Genomic DNA, 14,127 nt, shown 5'->3' on the forward strand with positions numbered 1-14,127 from the left:
CCCTCCACCTCCCATCAATCCCACTGTGACAGGCTCTGCTGCTGGATCCCAGGCTCACGTACACGAACGGCATCCTCGGTGGGTAGGGAGAAAGAAGACTGTCAGGCAGCACAGGGGCTGCTGGCTGACGTGCTGCTGGACAACGCAGGCACAAAGTGCACTACAGAGATGGGCAGGTAGGGCTGGAACCATCGTTCCTGCTGGACTGGAGAGGGGAAAGGACACCACAAGGGGCTGCTGGCGAGGGAAGGGCAGATGCCTCAGATGCAGCCAGCTTTGCACGGCCTGTGCAGCGCTGAATGAAATAAGCAGCAATCACTTCCAGCCCTGCCTTCTCCAGAGGCATTTCTAAATCTAGAGAAGACAGGCAGAGAGGGGATGATGTCAGCATATGCTCTGAATCGACTAGAAATTAGCCGCACATTTGTCAAGAAAGCAATGATGTCACAAATCCGTGGTCCTGCACCTCCCCAGGAGCTCTGGCCATCTGCCTGGGGACAAGGCAGCACATCACTGCACTCGTAGGCCTGCATTCAGGCAGAGTGCTTTGCTGCTGCTGCCCCTCTGCGCTGCCTAGCTATAAAATGGGCTCTGTAACAGAACAATGCATGTTTTCATCACAGAGCGGCACCCCATCAGAAAGAAATAAAATCATAACATACCACAATGAGCTCTAGACACCTAAACCACAGTAATTGAAATGATTCTGCACTGCATATTTAGATACAAAAATCTTGTGTTTATCACATTCTGAAACATCATGTTTAGGTAAAATAGTGACACAAAGTAAAAATCAGTAGCTTGGAGTTGCTGAATTGAAATAAGAAACATGGTCATGTGTAACTAAAATAGGAAAATTCATTTTAATTCACATTGGACAAGCATACGTAAACTCAGCAAACAACAGAGAAAATGAGAGACATAAATTCATTTAATTCAGTTTGATACACCACCCAAACTGAACTCTCAAATACAAGTAAATTGTCTTGGACGAAAGGAAGTAAAGAATGATGAAAAGGATGTAAAAGGATGAAGAAAAGGACATAAATACCAAAAACGGCCCCACCCACTCTGTTCAGCCTGGCTCACGGTGACACATGAAGCAGGTGGAACACAGAAGGAAGCAGTAAGTCAGAGATGGCAGCTCACAACAACGCGGGACTGAAGCCAACTAACGCACTTGCAAACCTCATGCAGTACTGAGCAAGCTGTTTGATAGAGGCTGTCCTCTCTCAGGCTGTGAAGCATGGCTTTGGAGATGCAGATCCCCCCAGAGGAGCAGATGACAGCTGCGATGGTGATGACGACCATACCTCAGCCTGGCTGAGCTCAGGCATCTACTGTGGTGATGCTGAAGAGAAGCTACGTGGCACTGCAGGACACAGTGGTGATGGCTGTCCTAAATGACCTTTGGGGTCTTCTCCAACCTTAATGATTCTATGAGCACCTACACGTTTCATTGTGGTTTAAGACTACAGTAACATTGTGATGGGGACTCCCCTATGCCTCCCAAACTCCCTCAGTGTGCAGTTCCAAAGACTCCAGCTTATCTTCTTGTTTAGTACTATGTGTGTAAGTCAGCACCATAACTGACTGGTTATTCATCATTGGTTGAATTCTCACTAAACCATCTCTGCAGGGTGAAAGGGTTTAAAGAAAGGAAGGTAGCTTGAAAAAAATCCGAAAAAAAATCAGACAAGTGTTTACACCTTGTTGAAACACACAGTGGTAAGCATGATATTCAGGAAGCATCAAGGTTCTATCCTCAATCAGAGACTGAAAACATGGCTCAAAACATTAAAAAGGAAGAGAGAGAGCATTATATGGCGTGCTTTGGGAAACAAAGAAGAGACATAAGAGACCAGAAGAGGCAGAGTCACTGGGGACCAGGCACAACCTGTGGGCAGAGCATGCAGAGCACTGGCCGTGTGAAAAGCCTCTCATTTCTCCTTGCAAAAATCAAACTTAACAAGATTTGGTTCACTATGGGTAAGATCCGGGCTTATGAATAATGGAATGAAGTGATTATTAAATAAAGTCTTTAATTCTAGAAAGTTATAATAGGATCCAGTAGTTAGAGGCTAAAACCAGATGAATTCAGGTTAGAAATAAGGTTCACACTTTTAGGAAGAAGGAAAATTAACTACAGGACAAGCATCCCAAAGGATGTGGTCTACTGCCATCATTACAGTTTTTCCATCAGCCCTGGATTTCTTCTTTAAAAAACAGGTTTTAGAAACCCTGAGAAGTTTCAAGACTTCCTAAAAAACCTGAACTGCCAGCTAAAATCCATCACTCATTGTTTATTACAGAGCATAACAGTGACCTGTCATTAGATCTGCAGTTTGAAACTTTTTATACTCCGTACCATTCTCAGATCTTTCTACATCCTAACTGAACACTGCATCTTACTTCTATTTGTCTGATGCAGAATTGAGGTTTGTCCTTCATGCAGACCTCGCTGCTCTCATCCATGCCTTTGGCACTGCTCTCAGCTCTGCTGTTAGCTTTGCTGCCCTGGGTTCTTCAGAAAGTCCTGGCTGAAGCCAACATAAAACCTGGAAACAGCCCAGAAGACAGTAACTGGCACACTAAGAAGAATGCCTTAGGGTAAGCACACATTACTTGAGCTTTGACTTCCAAGTTGGAGACTATCTGGTTTTTGAAGTATGGTTACATTCTTTTTCTGGCCATGAAATACCTGCTCACATGGCAATGCTGCCATTAGGTCAGCTCAGACACAGACAGCAGAGGCCCACTGAACTTTGACGAATTGGCTCGTGGAAAAATGGTCTTTATGCAAAGCAAACCGTATGGAATCTGAGCTATGTATACAGAGGTGTAGACACAGAGAAAATACATAGAGAAGGCTCATGAGACTCCAAGGAGAATGATGGGTTTCTATTTATCCTTTTATGATGGTTGAAGCAGGAGCTTTGTGCTTCTTGCAGTGTTTTCTACAGAGAAAAACTATGTGCCAACATGGTTATTGCAGCTCTGCCTTAATATGTTGCCAGGAGCGCCCAGTGCCCAAACACAAACGTGTTGGTTTTAACAGCGTTCTCCCCTGCATACTTAAGAAGACATGACAATTTGCTATGAAAAGCAGTGACTTGCCCAGCTCCCATCATTTTAAAATTACAGCCCTATGTATGTGGCGAGGATTTCTTTCTCCCTTTCTGCACCCTCTCCCTGCCCACACATTCTCCCAGCCCTGTGCCCTCCTTCTATCCCTGCCCTTCTGCAGGAGCCCTGCTGGCCTTACCTCCCATCCCGTGCTTTGTGTCCACAAGAATATCAATTTTTTATGATAATGGGGCATGCTACTGAAAGGTCAGTGCTGAGATAAACTGGACATTTCCGTAATTGCTACATCAGCTGCTAACTGATCAATGCCTACGCATGATAGCATCTCTCTTTTACATGTCAACTATCCATAAAAAAAAGGGAACTGGATCGTCTTCAACACTGCAGTGGAAAAATAACTGGCTTTGAAAAGCTAAATAGAATCTGAAGCTCGAAGAACAAAAAAGAAAGCTCTCTTTCAAGTTCTTCTCTGCAAAAGGATAAGACAAACCCTGCAGCAGAACACATCTGAAAAGCCATATGAAATGCATCGTGCCCGCAATGAGTGCTTCACCTCTTACCTTATCAGAAATTACTTTGTCGTGCCTGTTTTTCAGGTCTAGTTGCAACAGAATAATCTGAATTTACTGAAGTTTACATCTCTTAACATGATCAGAGAGAACACGACAAAGCAATTACTTCTCAGAGCAGATTCCAACCCTATGCCAGGGTCTGTGCTGGTTAACCTGTTCTTAGATGGCTTAGAAAAGAGGATGAGTCACAAGGTGACAATGTTGGCAAATGCTACCGAATTATTCAGGGTTTACAGTAAAGAACTGAAGAAGGACTGTAAGAGTCTGAGTGACTGTGCAATAGTACAGTAAATGGAAATTCAGTGTACATAAGAGTAAATTGCAGCAAATGGGAAAAAAAATCTATCATTTTTACATATAAGTGACAGCTGGCAACTGCCACTCAGAATGAATCTTGGCATTACCATGGACGGTTCAATGAAAATAGCACAGCTGACGTCAACAAAATAAGTCAAATGGTAGGAATTAATAGGAAAGTAAAGGTAATTTAAACTGAGGATGCCATTATTCTGCAATACAACTCCACAACATCTTCAACATTATGCACTAGTCTGGTACTCCGACCTCAAAAAGGAAACAACAGAGACCAAGAAATATATGTATTACATACATATATATGTATATATATATATACATATATATATGTATATATGTATGTATGGAATAATGAGGAAATAAGGCTCATCAGAAGCTTCCAGGTGAGGAGATAAAAAATAGATTCAAATGATCAAGCCTGTAAAATAGATGACTGATGAGGGATACAGCAGACCTGTAAAATCATGAGCGGCCTGGAGAAAGTAAAGAGGTACAAAACCCCCTTCAGCCCCACTTTTTAAACTCTAATGAGAGAGAGCAAGGGGTAATATCAGCAGTGGATGTGTGCTGGGGGATAAAGGCAGCTTCATCTTAAGGGATGTGACAATGGCCATTTTGGCTTACACTGCAAACCGCAGAGCTCCCTGAAGAATGAGGTACAGCTCATCCATAAGCAATAGAATCCAAGGCCTGTGAGAATCAATCACTGCTCTGTCAATCTCTGCTACATCCACTTCTCACAAGGATACACTTTTGAGCTATATCTTTAATGCTGAGCAAAATCTCAGATGTCGTTTTGAAGTTCTGTGTTGGCACAAGTGGTAATTTAGGAGGTAAACGATGGACAAAACCCAAGACAGGTTAGGTGAAATGTCTATTCTCAATGCTTTGGAAGCAAAATAAGAAAATTTACAATCCTTAAAATGCTCATTAAGAAGTGAAATGCTAAAGTACAGGAAAAAAAAGCATCAAAATGTTTGCCTTTGTAGAGGTCCATATCTAAAGTAGTGAAAAATTATGGGTGGGTCGTTAAGGTTAGTCGTGAGTATTATTCCATAAAAAATTAGAGAACAATACAATACTCACAGTTATCAGAAAAATAAATTTCTGTAGGTAGAAGGATGCCTATACATGACAGTGCAGTGTCAACACAAGGTCAATACAGAAAACACAGCACATTCAAACAGCCAAATCAGATCTGAGCAGATGCAGAAAGCTACCACTAAGATGCTCAGAAGTTCAAGAATACCAAGACTATTGGGCTGTGTATTAAAGAATATGACTGGTATCTATACGCAGTTCAAGGCGATAAGTGTGCCCCCCTATGGGACAATCTAAGAAAAGAGGACAACGTTGATGTAAGAGCAGAGGAGTGTAAAAAACACAGGAAGAAGATCAGACTGCAACAGGAAAAACAGAGTTCCACCAGCACACTGCTGCTGCTACCAGCTATAACATGGATGCCATGTCACACAATGGTGCAAGTACAACACAGAAGCAATTCTTTGGCCCAGAAGGTCCTTTTCAGTCCACATATAGGATAACTAAAAAAAAAAAATAATAATCAAATAATTCTCCTAAGCTAGAACAAATTTGACTTTTTATCTTCTTTTTAATATAGGGAGTATCAGTATCAACTACTAAATTGATAGCATCATCTGCTGTCGCTGTCTCTGTAGCTGGTGCTCTCTTTTATGTAGGGCACATACTGGCACAAACAATGTTGAGATGGAAAGATGGAAGCAGAAACAATGAGGAACCACAAAACTGTTGTGTTTGTATTATACACTGTTATTATTTGATATGTGCAATGAAAAGCAGTTTAAGAACTCGGAGCAGCCATTAGAAATGCTGCTTACATTTGGCTGAGTGTAACAAACAATATACTTAAGTACTGACTTGTAGATAATAGGGTACTGAAGTGAATCTCTGCTAAAGCAGCTCCCTGCAGTAGGTGGCACAGAAAGCATCCAGTTGGGTCCTGAATATCTCCACAGAAAGAGACTCCAGAACCTCTCTGGGCAGCCAGTTCCAGTGCTCTGCCACCCTCACAGTAAAGAGGTTCTCATGTTTGTATGAAACTTCCCATGTTCCAGTTTGTGCCCACAGCCCCTTGTCTGCTGCAGGGCACCACTGAAAAGGCCCCATCTTCTTGACTCCTGCCCTTCAGATATTGATTGGCATTTATACAATCCACTCTCAGTCTTCTCTTCTCCAGGCTATTTTCCAACAAAGAAACTAACCAGCTGATGATAAATAAGATCTGAAAATATGCTGGAACTGGAATGGTTCATTTTCCTCTAACAGCCCTACCAAGGATTTTAAGTGAAAATATCAGTGCAACGTTGCTTGCAGAGCTGTCTGAACCATGCTTTTCTCAGCTGCCTCTTTCAGCACTGGGTTCTTCTCCCACCTCAGTGCTTTGTTGTTATCTGATGCTCAGAAGAAGAAAAGCCAGCAATGTCTGTGCCACCAGCACAGCTCAGTGAATGTTAATTCAGGTGCAGTCTCAACGTGATGTAACCCAGTGATTAATGCCAAGCTGTAAAATGCTGCCACCAGCTGGATGGAGAGGCCGACAGCATGCTGATAAGCAGCACGTATTGGAAAGCAGAACACTGGGATGCTACAGCAAATGAAAGCTGTTTTGCAGTCGATAAATCAGACTAATGCCCTGCCACAAAGGGCGGCCTCCACTGCTAAGGAGCTTTAATCCACACTGTTGCATACTCAGAAGGTGGGAGGAGGAAAGGGAAAGGACAGCCCTCGTGCCTCAAACACATGTTCATTTTCTGAAGAGCACAGCACTGAGATATCACGGGTCACTGGTCACAGAAGCAGCACTGCTGCTTCCTAACCAGTAGTCACTCACCTTAAGCATGAGCAGCTGGCTGGAATAGTGAGAAACTGCAGTGAGACGGGGGGAGCTCAAGAGAAAAGCTTTCTGTTGCTATTTAATGGGGGACTGAGGGGCATACACTTCACAAAAATGCAAGAAAAATGGCATTTACAGAATGAAGACTCATATTCCACTGTCGGACGATTTCCTCCTCCAAACTAAATCCAAGAGGTTGATGATGAGAAAACAATAAAACAAATGTTTTAAGACAGAACAAAACCTAGGAATTACGAGGGTGGACGGTGATAGGACAAGGGGGAACAGTTTTAAACTCAGACAGTGGAGGTTTAGGTTAGATATTAAGAGGAAGCTTTTTGCATAGGGTAGTGACGCACTGGAACAGGTTGCCCAAGGAGGTTGTGGATGCCCCATCCCTGCAGGCATGCAAGGCCGGGCTGGATGTGGCTCTGGGCTGCCTGCTCTGGGGTTGGCAATCCCACACATAGCAGGGGGTTGGATCTAGATGATCGTTGTGTTTATTTTCAACCCCCAGGCCATTCTACGATTCTATGAATTGCTTCCATTCACTTCAGAACCAGCAACAGGCACAGCCTTATAACCTCACAGCTCTCAGAGCTCTTTCTCTGCAGAATTCATGTTCACTTTTTGCCATTTACAACAACCTGTGGACTAAAACATATCACCTCTAATGACTGTAAGAGGTTATGAACACATCTGAATAGGAAAAAAATATTTCAGGTCTCCAAGTTTTCCTTCATAAAAGAATAGCAACGCACGCTTGCAATCCAATCATAACATGCTAATTTGATGACATACAATCACCAGCCCTGTGATGGTACCACTACAGAAATATGCTCTGATGTGAGTGTTTCTGATTTAGAAACTGATCCTACTTTCTGTGTCTTCTTTGTAGCTGGTACTGGCTGTGGTATAGCAACATCTATGGGGGATAATGCCTCCCTTTCCACTAAGAGCCTGTGACTGATGGAGCAAGCAGCAGATACAGCACCCTGTGTAAGTATTAGATCTGCTATGTGCAGAATTAAAATCAACTTGCAAACTCTTCAGATCATAAAATAGTCACAACAAAACTGACAACACACTTCCTTGAATTCTCCTCTCCTGGAAAGGCCAAAGAGAAATGATCAATTGGAAATACAGTGTGTTGTGGAATATATATACACAAGGAAAGAACTGAGTATTTTCTGTTAAAAGAAACTGGGGTAATTTTCTGGCATTACAAAATTCCTATTCACCATTCCAAGCCTTATCATGTTTCCTGAAGAGTTGTTACGTTGCTAACCTCAGTTCAACTGTCTCCAACAGCAGCAGCAGGAAACACAAGGAAAACAGACCACTGGGTGTATACTCATGGTCTCCAAGCCAGACCACAGAACTACGTGGAACTGAATTCTAATTTCCTGAAAGCCTTGCCAGCCATTTTCAGCTGAACACAAGCACTCCTCCTTTTCCTTTTCCTCAGCTGAAGATCCATACACTGGTACCTCTCCCTGTCTCCAGGTTCTGATCCCAACTGGCTGCCACTTGGAGGCTTGGTCTTACCTCTTCACTATCTCTCATGTCATCACCTGCTAAGCTGCCCTTTAACCATGTAGGCTATAAAAAGCAGAAAACAGAAGCACCTCCATGGTTGCAAACAAGTTACAAAACAGACAGAAAAGAGTGCACACTCCTCTCAACCCCACCTTTCTTTTTCTTGAACGTACAAATTTAGATTCCTGTGTGGGAGCACTTCCTTGGAAACATACATCAACCAACTTTTCTGCTTATAGGCTGGTTCATTTAATACGTATACTCACATTGAAAATGACACCACCACTTGATGCTGACTGTGTGAGTACAACACAAGTTATTTGGGACACATCCCAAGTATATCCCATAAAGCTACCTGCTGTCTTATACTTAGCTGTACTCCCCCACTTAGCTTATTCTCCCCCAAGTGATTGCCTGTGCCCTGAAATTTGTGATGCAGCACCAACACATATAGACAGACAGACAGACAGACAGACAGATATGGATGCACACAGATATATTCCTACTGTGGAGCATTTGTGCTGTAGGACTGTGTGCTGCAGAAGTTGAGATCCTGAAAATTGCTCTTTAGTGAAGAGCTCAACTGGGAGCTGTTTGTCTTTTTGAGGAAAATGAGGAAGAACTGGAAAAATATACAGGAGGACCAGCAACAGGTGAATGACACTGTCTGCATCCACATCACGGGGCTGCTGTGTCAGTACTGGCAGACTGCTCTACCCTGAGCTTTGGACCAAATCATTTGAATTCTACGGTGGAATTTCTAATTCTGTATCATATGCCCATGTAAGGGCTGGATGTGTACTAAAGCCAACTTGTGAAGGTTGATACAAGTTCATTTTGAGCGGTCTCACTAGCATCAGAAGGGCCAATGGTTCATCCACAGGTGGGTTTTTCCTGTGTGTGGTTCTTCGCTTTAGGTGAGCTCTGAGTCTAAACCAAAGATAGAAGCTACTCATTCCATAAAAAACTTCCACTCCTCTCAGCATTAAAAATACATTTGACACCAAATAACTTTCCATCACATTTCTCGAGTATTTATATGTAAGAACCCAGCTATAAAATAAATATGCTGGGAGGTGAATCAGCATTGTTTTCTAAATAGTCTCATATGAGACACGTAAGTGCTAAGACAGCACTCCTTGTACCAGGAACTTTACAATATGATTAAGTTTAGTTTAAAAAGGAAAAACAAATCTACCATAACTGTAGTTTTGAAGACAGTTCTACTTCAGCACATACTTTTCCTCTACTCTCTCTCCCAGAAGTCTCACCACGATCACCCCTTCATTACAATACATTCAAACACTCCATACAATTGAATAAGAAAAGCTTCTGATCAATGACTTACCTTCAAGAGAGCCAGGGCTACGTGAAAGATTATGTTCATACCCTGAAAAATAAGAAGAAAGAGACTTCAATCATTGCCAGTATACAAATCTCTTTTCTCTGCTACTTATCACCACATACACTTCAAAGCTCATCATTAAAGTTCCAAGGCTCAGCTCTCAAACTCCTGGCTGGGGAAGATGAAGGCTCTTTGGAGCTCTGGAATCTCGCTGAGCAATTAGCCAGGTGTTTTGCATGTCACAGGACACCTCTCCAGCTCTCCACTACCTGCCAATGCTGTTTCTCATCAGCAGTGCAGAATACTGTACCAAGCAGCCCTTCAGGAAAGTGTCATAAATATTCGAGTTGGCAAGACTTTTCCCAGTAACTGAGAGCTGTTATCAATCACTTATTACTGTCACTGTAATTCGTTGTGAGATAACAGCAGAACTTTGGAGGAGGGAGCCACCTTCAAGGAATTTCTGCTTCTGCAATGGAGTATTTGTCCAAGTCTCCTCCTAAAAGCATTGTGACTATACTCCTATCAAAATTAGACTTTATAAAAATGTGCAGAGACTTTGGAGGCATTCCTGGGAACAAACTGTATTTTTTTCCTGTAGGTAGTGCAATGCCTTCAAGGGATGTTACCATTAATTAGTCTCAGATATGCTACTACATTAGACACACTGAATATTGCAACGCTGAATGAATTACTGTGCAGCTATCATGATGACTGCCTTTTTCCACTAGAGGTCACAATTGCAGCAGGCCTGAGCCAAAAAGCATCAACAGGAAACCCTTTTTCCAAAAGTGATAACAGAGATTTCAAATACAGTCGTTATTTTGCTCCTCACACTTCGTTTTAACAAGAAAAAAGTCTGCCTGTGAGTTTCAGTCATGACACTCAATCCCAGAGCACCTACAGCCATTCTTTCAGTGGACGGCACTCCCAGCTATATTCCAAACACCCACCCGAGGCCAATGCCCCATTGCATGCAGCCATGACACATGAACAGCAATGAGCTCCTAGCAGAGCGGGTTGGATAAGAATATGCGATCTGTAAGTGAGAGTCACAACCACAAGCCATCACAGAGACCTTAGCTTATGGCTAAGAGTAATGTGTGCAGTTGTTGGATTACCAAAGAATAGGCACGTTACAGCAGAGGCCCTGCCTGACATACCAGCACCCTAACACCAGAAGGCCAAAGGGACTGAAGGTACACAGCACAGCCCTCAGCAGCACCCCATCCAGTCCTGAGCACAGAGAGCAACCCTCCCCTTGCCTCCAAAGAAGAGGCAACTCCCAACTCAAGGTGATATTTTGGAACAGATGCAGCAAGTGCTGCAGGCGAGGGCAGTCCCATGGCGCCCAGGTTGGGCTGCCTGCACCTGAGGAGTAATGGCCAAACACCAGTGGCGGCTGGGAGAAATAGAGGTGGCCCCTGGCAGCCTTCAGGCAAGCATCCAGCACCCACGTGCTGGACTGGCAGCAAGATGCTTTACATTTCCAGTGTGATGCCTTACCCACCTGGTTTAGTAACTCATAACCACTGACTCAAACCACAGACCCAAATGCCTCCTCCTAGTGCAAGAAAGACTGTTCTGACACTGCCTCCTTTTTCATAACTGTTCAACTCGGCTATCTCAGCTCATTTTTTCCAGTCTCTTATTTAAAATCCTCCTTCATTTACAACACGCTGATTTATAAGATTCAGCTTAAACTCCTCCATCTATTTTAGAAGCAGAAGAACCAAAAATACCAGTGCGTACCAGACATATAAATCATTGCTAGCAGTATCCCTCCAGCAATTTTATAATGAAAACATGGAAGTACATGCAAATCACCACAAAGGAAAGAGGAGAGAGCCTGTATTAAATAAGCTTTAGATAATGACTTTTTAAAACCAAAGGTCATCATTTTAACAGTGCATTTTGAAATAGCCACCTTAATATGCAGAACTCAATACTGAAGTGTCCTTGCAAACACGAAAGCTGTCAATAATTACCTAAGTGCTTGTTTGACATGTAACAGCCAAAGTGAAAAATATTCACTATTCTAGACAAGAGCTGCTCTCAGAGCACAGGAATGGTGAGGGGCTTATCGTGCCCTATTGCTTCTCATGCAGCCATTCTGTTTTTCAACCGAAGAAGCTTTGCTGGGCAAACAAAGGATGGTGTGCAGACTGCACAGCTTTCAGACAGGAAGCCCAGGGGCAGAGATCCCAGAAGGAAGGCATGTGGATGTGCTCCTCTGCAGAGCTTGCAGCGACCTGAAGAACTAGCAGTTCCTATAACAGCCTGTCTAGAGGCTTATCTGTCTAGCTGAGTATCTGCACAGTATCTTCCTGCTTCCATCAGGTGTTATTGAAGAACCCTTTAAGCTCGCACACAGGCCTCGAGCACTCTAACAGACCTCATTAAGCTCAGGAGCTAGCTCTTCTAGAGAGAGATGCTCACAGTTCCTCAACCCTGAGCAGCCAGAAGCACTCCTCCAGGAGTCCTCAGCTTGACTCTCTCTGCTCTCCAAAACAAGCTGGCTTCCAAAAAGGCCTGATAAGAAGATGGGGAACCAGGAGCAACAAACAGATGATGGTAAAGGTCATAAACTGACAGAATCACAGAACGGCCTGGGTTGGAAAGGACCACGATGATCATCTAGTTTCAACCGCCCTGCTACGTGCAGGGTCGCCAACCACAGGACAGGCTGCCCAGAGCCACATCCAGCCTGGCCTTCAAGTCCTCTGAAAGTGATTTTATTTAGTGAGATCTCTGTGGTAGAAAGGCTGCTTCTGTCCTCCCTTATAAGTGAGGAGATATATCTGTGTCCATCCAGCAAACCTGCCAGGAGACAGGAACAAAGGGAGCTGAAGGAGGGAGCAGCAAACACATTTTGGCAACTGACAAAGCTCTCCAGCACACTGGGGGAAGACAGAAGAGTCAGGTCATACAGTTTAATCCTGTATCTGGACAACATTTCCATATGGGATTCCCTTGGGATTTCTCTCTCATCTTAAATCCTGTCTTAGAAGACAGTAGCCTCGCAGGAAGGCAGGCTACATTACATACCAGCATCCAACCCAGACCATGACAGACCTTCCTCTGGTTACAAGGCAGCACCTATACATCATTTCCATAAGTAAGAGAAATGAATCTCTTCAAGAAGCACACAAGCAATTCATCTGAGTGTCCTTATCTTTGCTCCTAGATTTAGGCAACGTGCAGGGGAAAGCAGTGAAGGCATTGATATAACATTCTCCAAAGTTCAGCACGAGGTGAAGAAGAATGTGTGAGCACATGCTTAAGGCTGGAGTAATCTGAAGACTAATGTGACATGCCATCAAGAACCAGTTAACCTGCTCCAGTCTTATAAGTGCATTTTCCTTTCTTTAAGGAGAGATTAGCTATTCCACTGAAGTTAATTTGACATTGTTTCATCATTTGAAAGTGTTTCATAATTATGTGTTCAATTGCATACTCCTTCAAAAGAGCTGTAGAGGGTAATTGGGGTTAGAGACTCAAAAGGAGAATTAAAATTCTATTTATGTTTTGGATTGCTTCCAGCAAAACATTTGTTTGGCATCTGTAACGCGCCGTGAATACACAACAAACTTCAGGAATGTCACAAAATATATTTACTTTGCTGACACCATAAAATATGCTCTGAAGCCCAAATTTCTCTTTTTAAGTAACGCAGGCTTGGAGCACGCTCTGCAGAGATATGCACATTAATTTGAACCTTCTACTCAGATGCACAGCTTGTGCTTTTGTTCTAGTTCAGTGACAACGAAGGAAATGAAAAGCTAACTCATTGAAATAAGGCACAGAACAAAAGGAACAGTTCTATTTACCAGTATTTGCTGCACTTGCACACAGCACATACACATGTGTGCATCTGTGTTCGGTCATGGCTACTTGCTCTGGTGACTGAATGCCATTTGAATTATTGCCTCTTGTTAGCCCAGCACATCACAGGCACACATGAAACGAATTGCTGGATTCCATTGGAAAAATAGTTTGTAATTCTTGCTCTAGAAGGCCAAACGAAACTTGATCTTCAAATTCTGGTTGACTCCATAGAAGTAAAAGCTACAAAACCATGATCTCAGTAATGTGGATAAGAGCAAGCTTTGTATTAGAAATGGATACACCTTTCTTCCTAAGCAGTCATCTTGGAGAAAAACAAAATGCAAAGAGATCTTACTGCCAAGTATGAGGTATAGCTGACATCTCAAACTGGTTTTCCCCCAGTGCATCCACATGTATTGCTCCTACAATAACTAACAGCAGAAAATGCTATAAACACACAAAAGAAGGAAAGAAAGTACAAAATTCTTCATCCTGATACTACAAATGCTGTGAATAACACATACACCCAATTAAAACCAGTTGAATGAACTATCAGATAAGCAGGC

At 43.0% G+C, this 14,127-nt stretch overlaps 1 protein-coding gene across 2 annotated transcripts in view; it reads right to left on the reverse strand.

Annotated features, from left to right (window-relative positions):
* RABGAP1L (RAB GTPase activating protein 1 like) overlaps window positions 1-14,127 on the reverse strand; it is a gene marked incomplete at both ends in the record, with an annotated part of 181,804 nt that overhangs the window by 56,980 nt on the left and 110,697 nt on the right. For both annotated transcript variants that reach the window (XM_079536078.1, XM_079536077.1), the window contains one exon: window positions 9,737-9,778. In XM_079536078.1, the coding sequence (XP_079392204.1) occupies window positions 9,737-9,778 (42 nt within the window). The remainder of the gene's footprint in view (window positions 1-9,736; window positions 9,779-14,127) is intronic.

This window comes from Tetrao urogallus (assembly GCF_951394365.1).
Source record: "Tetrao urogallus genome assembly, chromosome: 5".
NCBI classification, from domain to species: Eukaryota; Metazoa; Chordata; class Aves; order Galliformes; family Phasianidae; genus Tetrao; species Tetrao urogallus.